This window comes from Mizuhopecten yessoensis, unplaced genomic scaffold (assembly GCF_002113885.1).
Source record: "Mizuhopecten yessoensis strain PY_sf001 unplaced genomic scaffold, ASM211388v2 scaffold443, whole genome shotgun sequence".
In the NCBI taxonomy this organism is placed as follows: domain Eukaryota; kingdom Metazoa; phylum Mollusca; class Bivalvia; order Pectinida; family Pectinidae; genus Mizuhopecten; species Mizuhopecten yessoensis.
In genome coordinates, this window is record NW_018403549.1 from 73,135 (window position 1) to 92,012 (window position 18,878).

The 18,878-nt window shown below is 37.4% G+C and overlaps 1 protein-coding gene across 3 annotated transcripts in view; it reads left to right on the forward strand.

The window, feature by feature from the left end:
- Positions 1–18,878, forward strand: part of LOC110449308 (fasciclin-1-like) — a 114,764-nt gene that overhangs the window by 40,601 nt on the left and 55,285 nt on the right. For 2 of the 3 annotated variants that reach the window (XM_021496099.1, XM_021496090.1), the window contains exon 2: positions 5,836–8,044. The exons of the other annotated variant lie outside the window; for it this stretch is intronic. In XM_021496099.1, the coding sequence (XP_021351774.1) occupies positions 7,922–8,044 (123 nt within the window). In that variant the 5' untranslated portion in view covers positions 5,836–7,921. The remainder of the gene's footprint in view (positions 1–5,835; positions 8,045–18,878) is intronic. 3 annotated transcript variants of the gene reach the window in all.

The following is an 18,878-nucleotide window of genomic DNA, read 5'->3' on the forward strand; positions in this document are numbered from 1 at the left end:
GACCACTTATTTACCCCCGGACCACTTCTATACCCCCTGACCACATCTATACCCCCGGACCACTTATATACCCCCGGATCTCTTCTATACCATCGGACCACTTTTATACCCCCGGACCACTTTTATACCCACGGACCACTTCTATACCCCCGGATCACTTCTAAACCCCCGGACCACTTATAAACCCCCGGACCACATCTATACCCCCGGACCACTTCTATACCCCCGGACCACTTCTATACCCCCGGACCACTTCTATACCACCGGACCACTTATATACCCCCGGACCACTTATAACCCCCCGGACCAAATCTATACCCCCGGACCATTCCTATACCTCCGGACAACTTCTATAACCCCGGACCACATCTATACCCTCGGACCACTCCTATACCTCCGGACCACTTCTATAACCCTGACCACTTCTATAACCCCGGACCACTTCTATACCCCCGGACCACTTATATACCCCCGGACCACTTATAACCCCCCGGACCAAATCTATACCCCCGGACCATTCCTATACCTCCGGACAACTTCTATAACCCCGGACCACATCTATACCCTCGGACCACTCCTATACCTCCGGACCACTTCTATAACCCTGACCACTTCTATAACCCCGGACCACTTCTATACCCCCGGACCACTTATATACCCCCGGACCACATCTATACCCCCGGGCCACTTCTATACCTCCGGACCACATCTATACTCCCTGACCACCTCTTTACCCCGGACCACTTTTATACCCCCGGACCACATCTATACCCCCTGACCACTTCTTTACCCCCGGACCACTTCTATACACCTGGACCACATCTATACCCCTGGACCACTTCTATACCCCCGGATCTTTTCTATACCATCGGACCACTTTTATACCCCCGGACAACTTCTATACCCCCGGACCACTTCTATATCCCCGACTACTGATGTTCCCCCGACTATATATATACTCCCAACTATCCTAGTCCTGTGGACCATTCCTATAACAATTTTAGGTTCAGAATAGAGATGTAGGGAGGGGGATGGTGAGGGGCTGAGTTGTGTATTCCTAAGTGATGAGAACACCTGCAAATGATCGCGGTCTTAAAGACGCTTGGAACTTTAATGGCTAATTTGTTTTAGTTGGAATTTAAATGTAGACCATTAAACCGCTGACAAACAATAGGCCCTAATCCTAACCCAATAGGCGGACAGAACTGGCAAATCGTTCAATGAGTTTTAAATAAGAAATCAAGAAATAGCAAAAAGTAATTTCAAGAATTAAATTGACGACTTACGAAGACGACAAAGTGGCATTTGATCAGATCTTTACGTTTAAGATGTTATATTTTATCCTTTCCTTTAAAGTCAGAACATTAAATCGTATTCGAAGATGGGAGTGGAACGTCATTGACCTTAGTTCTACAGACTTTAATGTGCAAACAATGAAATTAAAGTATTCATTTCGACAATAAAACTATTACAGCGAGTTTTCATTGTAGAATGTTAAAGTAGGTTATTAAAGCAAATGTGGGCAATTCTTTTCTGCCGTGCTTATGAAGCCCGGATGGCAACTGTTAGTTACGTCAATGACCCTGACTGACCCCAAAACGCCATAAAATGACGTCACGAACAATAGCATGTCCCCGAAAGGTCACTATAATTCCTCCGCCAGTCTGCGCGTGTAAGCGATCCAGACCCCTTGGTCGAATAGAATTTTCCAGCACCGCCGGAAACGCGGATATCTCGGTCTAGTATGCAAGAAACAATTATCTACCCCACCCCTTATATACAATTACCTACCCCGCCCCTTAGATACAATTACCTACCCCGCCCCTTAGATACAATTACCTACCACGCCCCTTTGATACATTTTATCTACCCCGCCCCTTAGATACAGTTACCTACCACGCCCCTTATATACAATTATCTACCCCGCCCCTTAGATACACCTACCTTACCACGCCCCTTATATACAATTATCTACCCCGCCCCTTAGATACAGTTACCTACCACGCCACTTATATAGAGTTACCTACCACGCCCCTTATATACAATTATCTATCCCGCCCCTTATATACAGTTACCTACCACGCCCCTTATATACAATTTTCTTACCTGCCCCTTAGATACAATTACCTACCCCGCCCCTTTGATACAGTTACCTACCCCGCCCCTTAGATACAATTATCTACCCCGCCCCTTATATACAATTATCTACCCCGCCCGTTATATACAATTACCTAGGTAAGGAGAATGATTGGGCTTTGTCACGAGTGTGACAGTAGCGTCTTTGTTACAATTTAAGCGAATGTTTAGTACCTCTTAGACTCCTATCATACAGCAGACCTTGAATTTTGTCTTCTTCTGTGACAATATTTCTTTATAAATCAATAACATTTTCAAAGTTTTGTAGCCTGCAAGATCGCACAACAATAAAAATGGCACGTGGCTTTGGAAGAGACAGTTTTTTGCTGAATATATTTAATAACATATACACTTTATCTTATTTGGTGTCTAGATGTTCCTTCTTTTATCCTTGAAATTTCCCTCCTCCCATTTTTAAGAAGGTAATGGGTCCTTCTGTCTCGACACTGGAACATACCAAAATACTTCAAAATGGTAGTTGCTATTCCCTGCTAAACGTTCAGCATTTAGGATAATGACAGCTGGTTTATCCGTTGTCAGTATAATGTGACCGGGCGGAATGCTGTGCTGGGTGCCTTCGGCATGGTATTTCAGTGAGATAGCACTATAAAGTCGGCATATATATCCTGCCTCAAGTACACGTGCACGCATGTGTACACAATGAGGCACTTCCTTAAATGACCTCAGCTGTTCCGTCCTCTCCCGCTTCTTTTTTTCTCCTGTAATCGTCCCTGTCCTATCACAACTCTCCTTTCCATCACAACTCTCCTCTCGCCGCATCGTCCACCCTCCCCCGGCGTTTATACTCTTCTGTTAAACCAATACATTTAAAGTAAACATGAGGAGTTATTTCGAAAAAGACAGATTTCAAAATTACAGGATGTATAAGAAAGACTTATGCAAAGACGAGACGAATCGAATCACAAATATCTGTGATGTTTATCAGCGGGTGATGGGGCTTGAAATAACTTTTTATCGATCATATTTTCACAGTCAGGAGCTAGAATATCAGTACCCGTGTGTTTTGGTGCTCACAACTGTATACAATACATTGTTACATGTTGTATAGTGTAATATTCCACTGACGTTTATACAAAACTGGCACCGCTTGAAAAAATGCATAGCCAGCATTCTAAATAATCATTAGTAACGGAACATCCTCCTTGGAGATTTTTAAGATCCTGTTTTTTTCGACGATACGTAGATACATTCTCATTGAAACGCAACTCTCGCGTCAATAATCGGTTACAGGTAAAGATTTTAAGGTAGAAAGTCACTCTGTTAATTCCCAACGAAGAAGAGTTCCAATGTTTGACACTTCTGGAATTCTTTCTTGCAAAGTAAGGGGCCACCGTCTATCAGTCATGATATTTCTCTGATTTATACTTTCCTGTTAAAGGTTATTATTGCATGAATATAGATGAAAAAGCAGAAGGATATGTGTGTATAGATTAGTTATACTACTTACGCCGACTCGATTGGGAAAATCACACACGCGATCTCAAGTAAACTCTCCGAATACATATTTAAAAACTATACGTTGGTGTCCCTAATCCTATCATTACCTCTTTTGCTGTAACCCATCTTTAACATCTTATATATATATACATATATAAATTTGTATTAGGGTATTACGTGACACATTAATTTTGTATATATATTTTCTGTTACGGAAAGGACGTAATTTATTGCAATAACTTTCGTCCAATCCATTTGTCTTTTGATGCAATAAAATTGATTTAAACTATAAAAATGAAATAGTATTAAAATAATAGAAAAATAACTTGCCTAAACCTGTACTAAGTAGGTAAGAGGCTGGAATACCTACCATTGTAGTACCTTTTACCACAGCTAATCTATTTTAGTTGTCATTAGAAGATACTGTTTACTGTGTTAAATGGTAACAGCGCGAAAAGTAGGAATATTTTCCTTTCCGCCCCATTCATCACATAGATTTTGTTTAATCAGTTTAGTCAATAAATATTTAATTAGCATAAAGCTGTTATTTGAATAAAACGTTTGACTGTTTCAAGTGTAAAGAGAGTGAACATACACAAACGATCCATATACTGAGACAACCAGCTTCATTCCTATACATCACTGCTGTAGAGCCTCGAATCTACCCACTCAGAATATCGTTTGGCGTCTAACGCATCTGGTAACCCGATAAATGGCTGTTCCACCAATTGGTTAAACAATTCGTTAAAATGATGCATGAACCAAAACAAAACAGCGTGAAAGATACATATTTTTTTATTTACAACTATATTTCAGGATTAAAATGCACTTCCATGACTCTGTGAAACCAGCTGCTACAAACATTCTCCGGGAGGCACTACTTGGCATGAGACAATATATCCGTAACGCACTGGTCTTCATACCATCATAAAAGTTAGGAATATGTATTTCAATATCTCAAGAAACGTAAAAATAACTTAACTGTTAATCAATAAAGCGTACTAGCATGACCGTGTTAGTATAACAACAAAAATATGTAATATTTGGTCACGTGTTTAAATTGTGTGAAGTGGTGGTGTGATTTCCTCATCCCGCCGTTACCTTGACGATGACGTGTAGTCGCCATCATACGATGACGTCATAGAATGTCTTTGTGTCAGGAAATCACTTCAGATAAAAGAGTGAAAGTATGGAGATTGTCATTTGTCTTGGATAGCACGTGACTGCACAATTACTGTAAGTACGGAAAGTTTGAATACGTAATTTCACCTATCAAATTATCTCGGTAAATTCCGGCAAATTTCGTAGGTACACGTATAGTGCCAGTATTATCTTATGTTACCTAAACGATAGGAAACTTTAAACTATTTGATATTTCGTTTATGTGGAAAACATTTTTGATGAACACTGGACTCTAGGAAAATATTCAAGTATTTTCTAGGTATCGAATATAATATTTTTGCTCAAAAACAAACTGCATCTGTAAAAAAACTAATTGCAAATCGATCGTAATTACATTCCCATTGTTGAGAACAACAAACTCGCGGCCGGTAATCGTAATTGTATGAAATCACAGGAGCCATCATTCTTCATGTTTAAATTATCTGTATGTTGATGTTTGTTAAATCAACTGGTTTGTCCGATTAAACGTTATAAATTATTACCATAACGATACGTTCACTTAGACACGAGGCTGTATAAGATACACTTACACACTTCGGGATTTCGTCTTATACATTAAGTATCTTATCAGTTTTCTATCGTGGTACTTGGGCATCAGTTATATAATCACGGTTCGGGAGTGGTCCTTGTAAATGTCAGAATGACAATAGTGCCATTTCTAAAAATCTATCTTGAAAATGTTGCACCTTCTTCGTTTTATCTGTAAATAAAAATGACTTGTATTTGTTAAAGCAATCACTTGTGTATGAAAACATGCTTAAAATAATTTGATAAGTTTCATAACTCCATATATAGTTCATCGTTTGAGATTGTATACATGCTTTTATATAGAAAAAAGACATCTTTAGTCAACCATCGAAAGTATCCAATGTTAACGAAATGCGGTGAAAAATATTAAAATATCAATATTGTTTAGTGTGTTGGATACTGATTCAAACATGCAGACTCTAAGGAGCAAATTGTACTACACCGAACACTCGTTATGAGTTGTGAATGTCTTGTCCAGGGCTCCAGTCGTATGTTTCTGGTTTTGACATGTCCGACTCTTTCATCACATAGGTGACCGGAACCATTGTCTACAGAGGAAGTCCAGTCTCAAGCTTTCTTAGTAGCGAGTGTCACGTGACGTCGACCCAGTCATGATTTGTAACACGGAGTGCGGATCGGAAAGCCAATGAGGCGCTGTAACGGATCCTGAGCTGCATGGGAACGGCTGCGCGTCGAGTTTTTTCTCTGATAGAATGCTCACGTTACTTGATTTCGGAGAACTTTTGGAAACCTCGTGCAGCACTGGTCTGAAGACCACATCAGTATACAAAGCGTTTGACGTCTAATGAAAGCTTTGTCTCAGATCTACTCAACGCGACAGCACATTTCTTTTGTGTCGATACATTTCGTTTCCGTGTTTGGATGTTGTTGTGTTGTTGTTTTTTTACCAAACTCTCGATATAGCAAGTCGTAGTAAAAAGGGTGTAAAAGGCTGGATGTTTATTCCCCGGAAAACAAGTACAGTGTCTATGTCTTATTCAGTTTCCTGGCGTTTTTTGTTAGATTTTACTGGAACATGTTAAAATGCAGACGACTGATGGAACACGTAACTCGTACCTCTTGGTTCCAGTATTCTTCTAATATATCAGGAGGCTAGTAGAACGTCCACAGACACGTTAACAAAAACGAGTGTTTTAGGTTATAAAGGAAGATGTTGTGACTAAAACTAACGGGTTCCTTAAAAAACAACCACGTTAGGTCAACGTGGGAGCGGAGTCGGCGGGTTTGTTATTATTGTGTGTAGCCGCTGATCACTACCAGTTATAACCGGTAATTTACACCTCCTCAGTCTGTACTGCATTAGTACGCAACCATTTAACTAACAGGAAACAACAACGTTATAGTTCCTGTTAAATCGTCAGAACTTTGCTGAAGTAATAAATAGTTACTTGTTCTGTGGACCAAACACCACATACTTTGAGAAACATTGCTATAAATAGCGACAGTTTTGTTAAAGGAAGAGAACAACGCCATCAAATGAGGCTGGGGAACTATTTGACACGGCTCGCTGCTTAGAAAGATCAATAGAGTTCAAGACCGAGCTATTATAGGACGTACCATAGGACAATAGAACCAATCGGCTTGATCACGTGGTCCCTAGATGACCCCTACGTCATGGTTGACACTGGTCAGTGATATCGTAGATCTGTAACTCACATTATGGTTACTTACCCGTAGTGAAAGAGAAGTATTGGAAAACTCACAGCCCATTATAACAATCGTTTTGCTGTTTATCCTAAAACACGAACAGGTGGTTATAAATCTCCTCCAATCAAAAACAACGTTAGTCGATCCACACACCTCTCGCTGCACTGAGTGTGTGCTAGTGACACCAAACAGTTTCCTTATTGACTTACCGCTGTCAACTCACAACATATCGTTTACTTTAAATGTGCTCCTTTAATTTAGAAACTTGTGTGTTTTCTTAAAAATTGGTGAATCTTACCCTTGTGATCACTTTACATATTTCTAAAGGCGTTATAGTATAGTCGACAGGCCCTATACGCTTATATGTGAATATTTGACTTACATGTATATAAAAGAGTGCATGGCAGTGCACATGGTAAACCGCCTGTACCGCAAATAGGTACGGATTATCGACTACTTTCTCCTGCTGAAACTGAAGACTCCATTGATTGGTTGATGCGACCTGACTTGTCACATGGTTTGCGAGGTCTAATAAGGATTAGATTGATGACAAGTAAGGATACAGAGCACGTGCTGTTACCTGTATGGTTCAATATTTCCCGGTCAGCTCAGGAACACGGATCAGCACTGTACGTATCTCTGATAAGGATTGGGACAAATTACGTCCACTGAATTTGTTTTAAAATAAATGTTTGGACTGACATCTTGTTTTTAATATGACATCAATGGATATTTAACGCGCGTTGCGTTCATTACACCAGCAGACGAGACTGGTCCACCCCTCCGCCGCTCATAGTGTTTAAATTACTGCGTCATCTGTACAGGGACAGTTGTGTGATATAAAAGTCATCTGTACAGGGACAGTTGTGTGATATAAAAGTCATCTGTACAGGGACAGTTGTGTGATATAAAAGGGGGAAAGTTTGCCCTCGTTATAACAACCTTCATCATGGTTTTGTGCCCCAGTTTCACGCACGTGTGGATTTTAATTGTGTTGATGTTTGCCAAACTAGAGCAAAGTCATGGTGCCACGGTCTGGGAGCTTATACAGGAGAATAACCAGTTACGAGAGGTAAGAATGAGCGTCTACACAAAGCCTTGCTAGCGACGCCACTATAGTTACTTTACAGGTTAAAATCTGTTCGATGCTGTATACAAATCATTGAAAACATGTTTGTTTTTCCATCCAAAAGCGTGGACCATTTACTGTTATTTTCTGTATTTATCTATTTATGTCTGCAATTTGATGTCCCGCGAACGTTTATTAAATTCATCACCCTCTGTCTGCTCTCTCTCCATTAGGGATGATATTACAATATATCTCGACAATTACTTCTATAGACTTATAATTAATAATTAGGCATGATATTACAATATATCTCGACAATTAATTCTATAGACTTATAATTAGGGATGATATTATAATATATCTCGACAATTACTTCTATAGACTTATAATTAATAATTAGGCATGATATTACAATATATCTCGACAATTACTGCTATAGACTTATAATAAGGGATGATATTACAATATATCCCGACTATTATTTATATACACTTATAATTAGGGATGATATTACAATATATATCGACAATTACTTCTATAGACTTATAATTAATAATTAGGCATGATATTACAATATATCTCGACAATTACTTATATACACTTATAAATATGGATGATATTACAATATATCTCGACAATTACTTATATAGACTTATAATTAGGGATGATATTACAGTATATCTGGACAATTACTTATATACACTTATACATATGGATGATATTACAATATATCTCGACAAATACTTCTATCGACTTATAATTAGGGATGATATTACAATGTGTCTCGACAATAACTTCTATAGACTTATAATTAGGCATGATATTACAATATATATCGGCAATTACTTCTATAGACTTATAATTAGCGATGATATTACGATATATCTCGACAATTACTTCTATAGACTTATAATTAATAATTAGGCATGATATTACAATATATCTCGACAATTACTGCTATAGACTTATAATAAGGGATGATATTACAATATATCTCGACAATAACTTCTATAGACTTATAATTAGGCATGATATTACAATATATATCGACAATTACTTCTATAGACTTATAATTAGGGATGATATTACGATATATCTCGACAATTCCTTCTATAGACTTATAATTAGGGATGATATTACAATATATCTCGACAATTACTTATATACACTTATAAATATGGATGATATTACAATATATCTCGACAATTACTTCTATAGACTTATAATTAGGGATGATATTACAATATATCTCGACAATTACTTCTATAGACTTATAATTAGGGATGATATTACAATATATCTCGACAATTACTTCTATAGACTTATAATTAGGGATGATATTACAATATATCTCGACAATTACTTCTATAGACTTATAATTAGGGATGATATTACAATATATCTCGACAATTACTTCTATAGACTTATAATTAGGGATGATATTACAATATATCTCGACAATTACTTCTATAGACTTATAATTAGGGATGATATTACAATATATCTCGACAATTACTTCTATAGACTTATAATTAGGGATGATATTACAATATATCTCGACAATTACTTCTATAGACTTATAATTAGGGATGATATTACAATATATCTCGACAATTACTTCTATAGACTTATAATTAGGGATGATATTACAATATATCTCGACAATTACTTCTATAGACTTATAATTAGGGATGATATTACAATATATCTCGACAATTACTTCTATAGACTTATAATTAGGGATGATATTACAATATATCTCGACAATTACTTCTATAGACTTATAATTAGGGATGATATTACAATATATCTCGACAATTACTTCTATAGACTTATAATTAGGGATGATATTACAATATATCTCGACAATTACTTCTATAGACTTATAATTAGGGATGATATTACAATATATCTCGACAATTACTTCTATAGACTTATAATTAGGGATGATATTACAATATATCTCGACAATTACTTCTATAGACTTATAATTAGGGATGATATTACAATATATCTCGACAATTACTTCTATAGACTTATAATTAGGGATGATATTACAATATATCTCGACAATTACTTCTATAGACTTATAATTAGGGATGATATTACAATATATCTCGACAATTACTTCTATAGACTTATAATTAGGGATGATATTACAATATATCTCGACAATTACTTCTATAGACTTATAATTAGGGATGATATTACAATATATCTCGACAATTACTTCTATAGACTTATAATTAGGGATGATATTACAATATATCTCGACAATTACTTCTATAGACTTATAATTAGGGATGATATTACAATATATCTCGACAATTACTTCTATAGACTTATAATTAGGGATGATATTACAATATATCTCGACAATTACTTCTATAGACTTATAATTAGGGATGATATTACAATATATCTCGACAATTACTTCTATAGACTTATAATTAGGGATGATATTACAATATATCTCGACAATTACTTCTATAGACTTATAATTAGGGATGATATTACAATATATCTCGACAATTACTTCTATAGACTTATAATTAGGGATGATATTACAATATATCTCGACAATTACTTCTATAGACTTATAATTAGGGATGATATTACAATATATCTCGACAATTACTTCTATAGACTTATAATTAGGGATGATATTACAATATATCTCGACAATTACTTCTATAGACTTATAATTAGGGATGATATTACAATATATCTCGACAATTACTTCTATAGACTTATAATTAGGGATGATATTACAATATATCTCGACAATTACTTCTATAGACTTATAATTAGGGATGATATTACAATATATCTCGACAATTACTTCTATAGACTTATAATTAGGGATGATATTACAATATATCTCGACAATTACTTCTATAGACTTATAATTAGGGATGATATTACAATATATCTCGACAATTACTTCTATAGACTTATAATTAGGGATGATATTACAATATATCTCGACAATTACTTCTATAGACTTATAATTAGGGATGATATTACAATATATCTCGACAATTACTTCTATAGACTTATAATTAGGGATGATATTACAATATATCTCGACAATTACTTCTATAGACTTATAATTAGGGATGATATTACAATATATCTCGACAATTACTTCTATAGACTTATAATTAGGGATGATATTACAATATATCTCGACAATTACTTCTATAGACTTATAATTAGGGATGATATTACAATATATCTCGACAATTACTTCTATAGACTTATAATTAGGGATGATATTACAATATATCTCGACAATTACTTCTATAGACTTATAATTAGGGATGATATTACAATATATCTCGACAATTACTTCTATAGACTTATAATTAGGGATGATATTACAATATATCTCGACAATTACTTCTATAGACTTATAATTAGGGATGATATTACAATATATCTCGACAATTACTTCTATAGACTTATAATTAGGGATGATATTACAATATATCTCGACAATTACTTCTATAGACTTATAATTAGGGATGATATTACAATATATCTCGACAATTACTTCTATAGACTTATAATTAGGGATGATATTACAATATATCTCGACAATTACTTCTATAGACTTATAATTAGGGATGATATTACAATATATCTCGACAATTACTTCTATAGACTTATAATTAGGGATGATATTACAATATATCTCGACAATTACTTCTATAGACTGATAATTAAGTCATTTCCAGTGTTATATTGTCACGGGTGACGTCAGTCCTTTGTAATAGTGTCATAGAACTAGCAACATCAGTTCTTATTACCCAATAGTCTATATAAATTAGAATTAGTTGTTTTTTTGACTGTTTCTGGCTTTTCGTCCAATTTCGGCTTGTGGTTCGGAAAATGGTTTTGACTGTTGACTGATAAGGCATGAAACAACTGTTTTGTTACTTGACCAATGAAAAACAAAAAGTTCCATGTCGAATATGATGTTTAGATCTACCGACAGACGACCGTCAACAATCCAGTACCAAAAACGCTTGATCATCGGGGTGCTTGTAATTATAGGTGAGTTCGATTACCTAACACGTGTATGACCAGTCAACAGTTTCACGTGAACAGTCAACAGTTTTACGGTGACCAGTCAACAGTTTCACGTGAACAGTCAACAGTTTCACGTGACCAGTCAACAGTTTTACGGTAGCACACAGTAGCTATAGTTCGTTTGGTGAACTGTCTGGGAAACAGTCGAAATTGATTAATATGCATTTCTATATCGAGTCAGGTAACAATTACATATGTTCTTCTGTTATACTGTCACGGAGCTGGAAAAGTCAGTTTATAAGTATCTAGTTACGTCATTTCTTCTAATATATTGACACGCTTGGCTTCAGTTCTCTTTAATATTGTCACGGAACTAATGACGTCATTGCCTCTGTTATATTGTCATGGGCTTCCTGACGTCAGTTCTTCTGTTTTATTGTCACGGAGCTAGTGACGTCAGTAGCTCTGTTACATTGTCATGGGTGACGTCAGTCCTTTGTTATAGTGTCATAGAACAAGCAACGTCAGTTCCTATGTTACTGTACTTATATAGACAGTTCATCAGTATGCAATGACGTCAGTTGCTCTTTTAAATTGTAAAGGAGCGAACGACTTCAGTTTTTAAATATCTAAATAACGGCAGACTGTCAGTAGACAGTGACGTAAGTTCTTCTGTTATACTGTCACGGAGCTGGAAAAGTCAGTTTATAAGTATCTAGTTACGTCATTTCTTCTAATATATTGACACGCGTGGCTTCAGTTCTCTGATATATTGTCACGAGTGATTGTATTCCTCCAATATATTGTCACGAGTGATTTTATTCCTCCGATATATTGTCACGAGTGATTTTATTCCTCCGATATATTGTCACGAGTGATTTTATTCCTCCGATATATTGTTACGATTGATTTTATTCCTCCGATATATTGTCACGAGTGATTGTATTCCTCCGATATATTGTCACGAGTGATTTTATTCCTCCGATATATTGTCACGGAGCTAGCAACGTGATTTTGTAAGTAACTATTGACGACAGTATATTAGGTGCTAGTTTCGTTCGTTCTTCTGTTAAACTGCAACGGAGCTGGTAATGTTAGTTTATAAGTAGGTAGTCTCGTCAATTCTTCCTCTGACATATTTTCAGGGAGCTAATGACGTCATTCCCTCTGTTATATTGTCACAGAGCTAGTGGCGTCAGTTCCTCTGTTTTAATATCACAGAGCTAGTGACGTCAGTTCCTCTGTTACATTGTCACGGAGCTAATGACGTCATTCCCTCTGTTATATTGTCACGGATCTAGTGACGTCAGTTCCTCTGTTCTGTTGTCACAGAGCTAGTGGCGTCAGTTCCTCTGTTTTAATATCACAGAGCTAGTGACGTCAGTTCCTCTGTTACATTGTCACGGAGCTAATGACGTCATTCCCTCTGTTATATTGTCACGAAGCTAGTGGCGTCAGTTCCTCTGTTTTGTTGTCACAGAGCTAGTGGCGTCAGTTCCTCTGTTACATTGTCGTGGAGCTTGTGACGTCAGTTCCTCTGTTACATTGTAACGGAGCTAATGACGTCAGTTCCTCTGTTATATTATTACGGAGCTAGTGACGTCAGTTCCTCTGTTTTATCGTCACGGAGCTATTGACGTCAGTTCCTCTGTTACCTTGTCACGAAGCTAATGACGTCATTCCCTCTGTTATATTGTCACGGAGCTAGTGGCGTCAGTTCCTCTGTTTTGTTGTCACAGAGCTAGTGGCGTCAGTTCCTCTGTTACATTGTCGTGGAGCTTGTGACGTCAGTTCCTCTGTTACATTGTAACGGAGCTAATGACGTCAGTTCCTCTGTTATATTATTACGGAGCTAGTGACGTCAGTTCCTCTGTTTTATCGTCACGGAGCTATTGACGTCAGTTCCTCTGTTACCTTGTCACGAAGCTAGTGACGTCAGTTCCTCGGTTATATTGTCACGGAGCTAATGACGTCAGTTCCTCTGTTACGTTGTCACGGAGCTAGTGACGTCAGTTCCTCGGTTACATTGTCACGGATCCAGTGATGTCAGTTCCTCGGTTACTTTGTCACGGAGCTAATGACGTCAGTTCCTCGGTTACATTGTCACGGATCCAGTGACGTCAGTTCCTCGGTTATATTGTCACTGAGCTAATGACGTCAGTTCCTCTGTTATATTGTCACGGAGCTAGTGACGTCAGTTCCTCTGTTATATTGTCACGGAGCTAGTGACGTCAGTTCCTCTGTTACATTGTCACGGAACTAGTGACGTCAGTTCCTCGGTTATATTGTCACGGATCTAGTGACGTCAGTTCCTCTGTTATATTGTCGTGGAGCTAGTGTCGTCAGTTCCTCGGTTACATTGTCACGGAGCCAGTGACGTCAGTTCCTCGGTTATATTGTCACGGAGCTAATGACGTCAGTTCCTCTGTTACATTGTCACGGAGCTAGTGCCGTCAGTTCCTCGGTTAATTGTCACGGAGCTCATGACGTCAGTTCCTCTGTTATATTGTCACGGAGCTAGTGACGTCAGTTCCTCTGTTCATCGTCACGGAGCTAGTGACGTCAGTTCCTCGGTTATATTGTCAAGGATCTAGTGACGTCAGTTCCTCGGTTATATTGTCACGGAGCTAGTGACGTCAGTTCCTCTGTTATATTGTCGTGGAACTGTTGACGTCAGTTCCTCTGTCACATTGTCACGGAGCTAGCGACGTCATTTCCTCTATTAATATTGTCACGGAGCTAGTGACGTCAGTACCTGTTGTATTATCATGGGCCTCGTGTGTCCGAGACAGGGTATGTTGGTGTACTTGCCTCCTTGTGATAGCGCGGATCTGATGCCGACTTTATAATGCGACCTTAGCACAGCATTGCGTTAGTTCCTCTCTTCTGTTGTTCACTGTTTCTTTTGGCTTGTGAACAAATATGTTTTCACAATATCATTTGATAGATAGATTATAAAATAAGAACATTCCTTTTGAAAACTGCTCAAGATTCAGGTATCGGTCTACTCCATGACAACGGTCAACTTTTCCTTTAACTTCACCATTTGTTTATGGCATTGGTTATTTTCTCTCCTTTAGTTAATTACTTTTTATGTCTTGTGCTTAAGATGATTCCTTTCGGAAATCTTGGAATATAATCTATTTAACTCGTCCTGTGTACTACCAAGGCAAAACAGTCCGTGTGTTCACCTGGTAAGTCGTTGAATTATAAAACAGTCCGTGTGTACACCTGGTAAGTCGTTAAATTGTTGTGATGGCGTGTTTACAGCATTGTGTGACAAATGAGTAAATAAGAAATAAAATCAACAAATGTACCTTAGGGAATCACTAATTCATGGTATTCCGTTCTTTCTACAGACTTCGTTGAATATTTCAAAATCCTCCCATATAAATTCGCAATAGTCGATATGGCTACGCTTTGCGATGATCACGATAACTCGTTGTGTGACGTCACTCACATCAATCGAGTTTAGATGCAGCCGCGGTTTGTGATCATTTCCTGTATCAACCATTATGTTGTGACAGAAGAATTGTTTGACACCCCGTTGTGTTGGTTCAGACCCAAAGGAACGAGTCTGAAAATAACTTGACGACAAATATATGTAAATATGTACGTTTACTCAGACACTGACGGCAGACAGAGGTGAGAAAGATGTGCTGTTTCTGCAAATCTTCTCAGACGACATCCATAATGACAAGACCGCGGGCACGCGCTGTCCGTCACGCGCTGCACGGAATTATCGTGCTAGTTTATCTTCCCCAAGCGTTAGCTAAAGATGGCGGGATATTGTTCGTCCTAACGTGCTCACGCGACACTGCTATTTATTGTCTTACATTGTACCTACCACAGAATACATGACGCCCGGTATGTCACGTGCCACAATGTGATCGAGACAAGGCCAGTGCACTGGGGTCCAAACTGACTCAAAGTAGATAAAAAAAATGTATGTTCGTAAATAAAAAAGTAAAAAGTAAAACCATTTTTTTAATCTTCCTTAGGCCTTTTGTCCTGCTAGGCTCGTCTGAAGTTTATTTCAAAGTTGGAAGAAACTTGTTGACGAACATAAGTTTGTGTGGCTAAATCTATTGAAAATCTATAGATGAATATAAAGACAGCCGACAGGTTGCATTCCTTTTCATTTTGGTTTTGAATTAAAGGATGTTGTTTTGAAACTTTGACATTCTTACAGTATACAACATCAAGTTGGATATGTGGACGTTACAGTTTTTAATATTTAAATTAACATTGCTTAATTTACTATAGTTTTTATAAAGGTAACACAAAAAGTGAATACCACGTCTGCACGAAGCCGCGGGAACTTGTTGATCCCTTTCCCACTGCACTGTGATGTGTTCGTATACACGGCAACCTCCATTTAAGCTTTATAATTGGTCGCTGTACCAGCTATATTGAGGGGTTTCCTCATGGATATTAATAGTCTGCCGACTTTGATTGGCTAGCTAACACACTTTACAAGCAGTGATTGGCTACCTGCTGTCTGTGATGTCACCTTTCGTAGAGGTACAAGTGGGGAAATTAATTGCAAACAAAATGTGATTGATAAAGTCAGAGAGATCCGCATGTTCATACAAGATTAATGTGTTTCTTTCATGTTTTTAAATGCAACTACTTTAATGAATTGATATGAAATGAATAAAAATGTGTTTTAGCACAAGTCTATATAAAAATATACATTTTCATTATGTTTTAAAACAGAAATCCAACACATATCAAACAAACCGGTCCTGACATTACCAGTCCTGGTTTTAGTAAAAGAGCAAAATCACAAAAGCCGTAATAACAAGTAAAAACAGTATTTGAAATATATCTTTTTAATTTTATTTATTCATTTAGTATGGTGTTCTTGTATTTCCTACATGAAATAACAACATGAAATAATACGCTTTAGAATTGAGTTAATAATACTTAAAATACACATTTGTTCCCGGTTTCTCCTGTCCCGGTTTCTCCTGTCCCGGTTTCTGCTGTCCCGGTTTCTCCTCTCCCAGTTTCTCCTGTCCCGGTTTCTCCTGTCCCGGTTTCTCCTGTCCTGGTTTCTCCTGTCCCGGTTTCTCCTCTCCTGGTTTTAGTAATGATTGTTTTGGTCCTGGCAGGATCACTAAATCAAAAAATCAAAAATATATTTTCTTATTGAAGGGCCTATTCCTCAAATGAGGAATAATCCTGCAGTTATGCGACTTAACCTTGTTCACAACATGCGTATGAGAGAAACTCCACAGTACCACCTGACCAACAGGTTAACAGTTGTCCGCTCGTGGACTAATGAATAATGCTGTTGGTAGCCCTCTTGGCTTTTTGGAAAGCTAATACTTTTGTTGGATTATAACTGCCCGGGTCGTAGCTCTATCGGTTAAAGCGACAGTATCAGAAATCTGAAGTCCAGGTGTAGCTCTATCGGTTAAAGCGACAGTATCACAATATGAAGTTCCAGGTTCGAATCGCGGTCTAGCCCAGCTGGAAATTTACACTAAAAAACATATTGTTAGTTATATTTTGTGTAATTCATGTTTATTATTTTTCTTAAAAGTGCCACAACGCTTGTTTTTCTTTCCCGGAATGATTTAGTTACATTTTGGAAGTGGTACGGGTATCATTAAGCACAAACAAACTTACTGCAAAACACACGCATTTATCGCTTGGGGCATTTAACTATTAACTTTTATTGGATGAAAAAACAGCCGCGCGACTATTTCATCAACTTTTTTCGTAACCATAAAATTGTTTACGATGATGACGAAGTAACTGCACAAGTGTTAATTTGATTTCTGGTAGAGTTTTATAAATTGAATTATTGCTTGGTAACCCAAGCCATGCTCGGATACAACTTCCGGTAAAGATGGGCGTGGTAAAGACGGGCGGAATTGACGGCCTCGCCAGCGCATCATAAGAAGATATAACACTTATAGAAGTCCCAAGGTCAAGTCTCGTGAGTGATACATCTCCGTACAATTTCCCCCCATTATATTGCGTTTTATTCACGACACTGGTATTTTCTGGGAACAGTTCGGTTTATTTTACAGACGGTAGATTTGCATGCAATGAAATATGACGTGTGTCGGTTCCCCAGTTTGGTACGTTACAGTCTGGTTTTAACAAAATCGATTGGTGGAGTGGTATGATCAATCTACTGTCTGTACTGTAGATCTGGTGGTAAAGACAGGACACTTGTCACAAATATTCCAGGAAATACATCAGAAATATTAAACCACCGTTGCCAACCAAACCAAACTGATGAGGTACCAGAACTCACGCGATAATAGCGTTTTTTACTTTAAAGTCTGCTACATTAAGATATATGTTGAATGAAACTATATAAGTTTGTTAGTTGATGCGGTTTAATATATATATGTTGTTCGTAACAACTATAGATTTAACCCGTTAATGACGTGAAACACGAAACAACCATCCACATTTGGGAATTATATGTATTGTTGTTATACATTTAAGCAGCTCCATGTAAGACCGATGTCTTTGAAAGTATGTCAGAAAACAGCGATTTGTTAAGAGTTACACCGACACTGTCAGACGCGGTAAACATGTCTAAACACCGACACTGTCAGACGCGGTAAACACACCGACACTGTCAGACGCGGTAAACATGTCTAAATTGTTTATTGATTTAATGTCGTCTTCTACTTTAGTGTTATGTAAGGTCTATATGCAAGCTTACAAAATTAAGTTACCGACTGTTACCAATAGCTACCGACATTTACCGAAAATTACCGAGTCCTACCGGTATCAGTCATCTACAGTAATTGATAGATACAGACAGTTACTG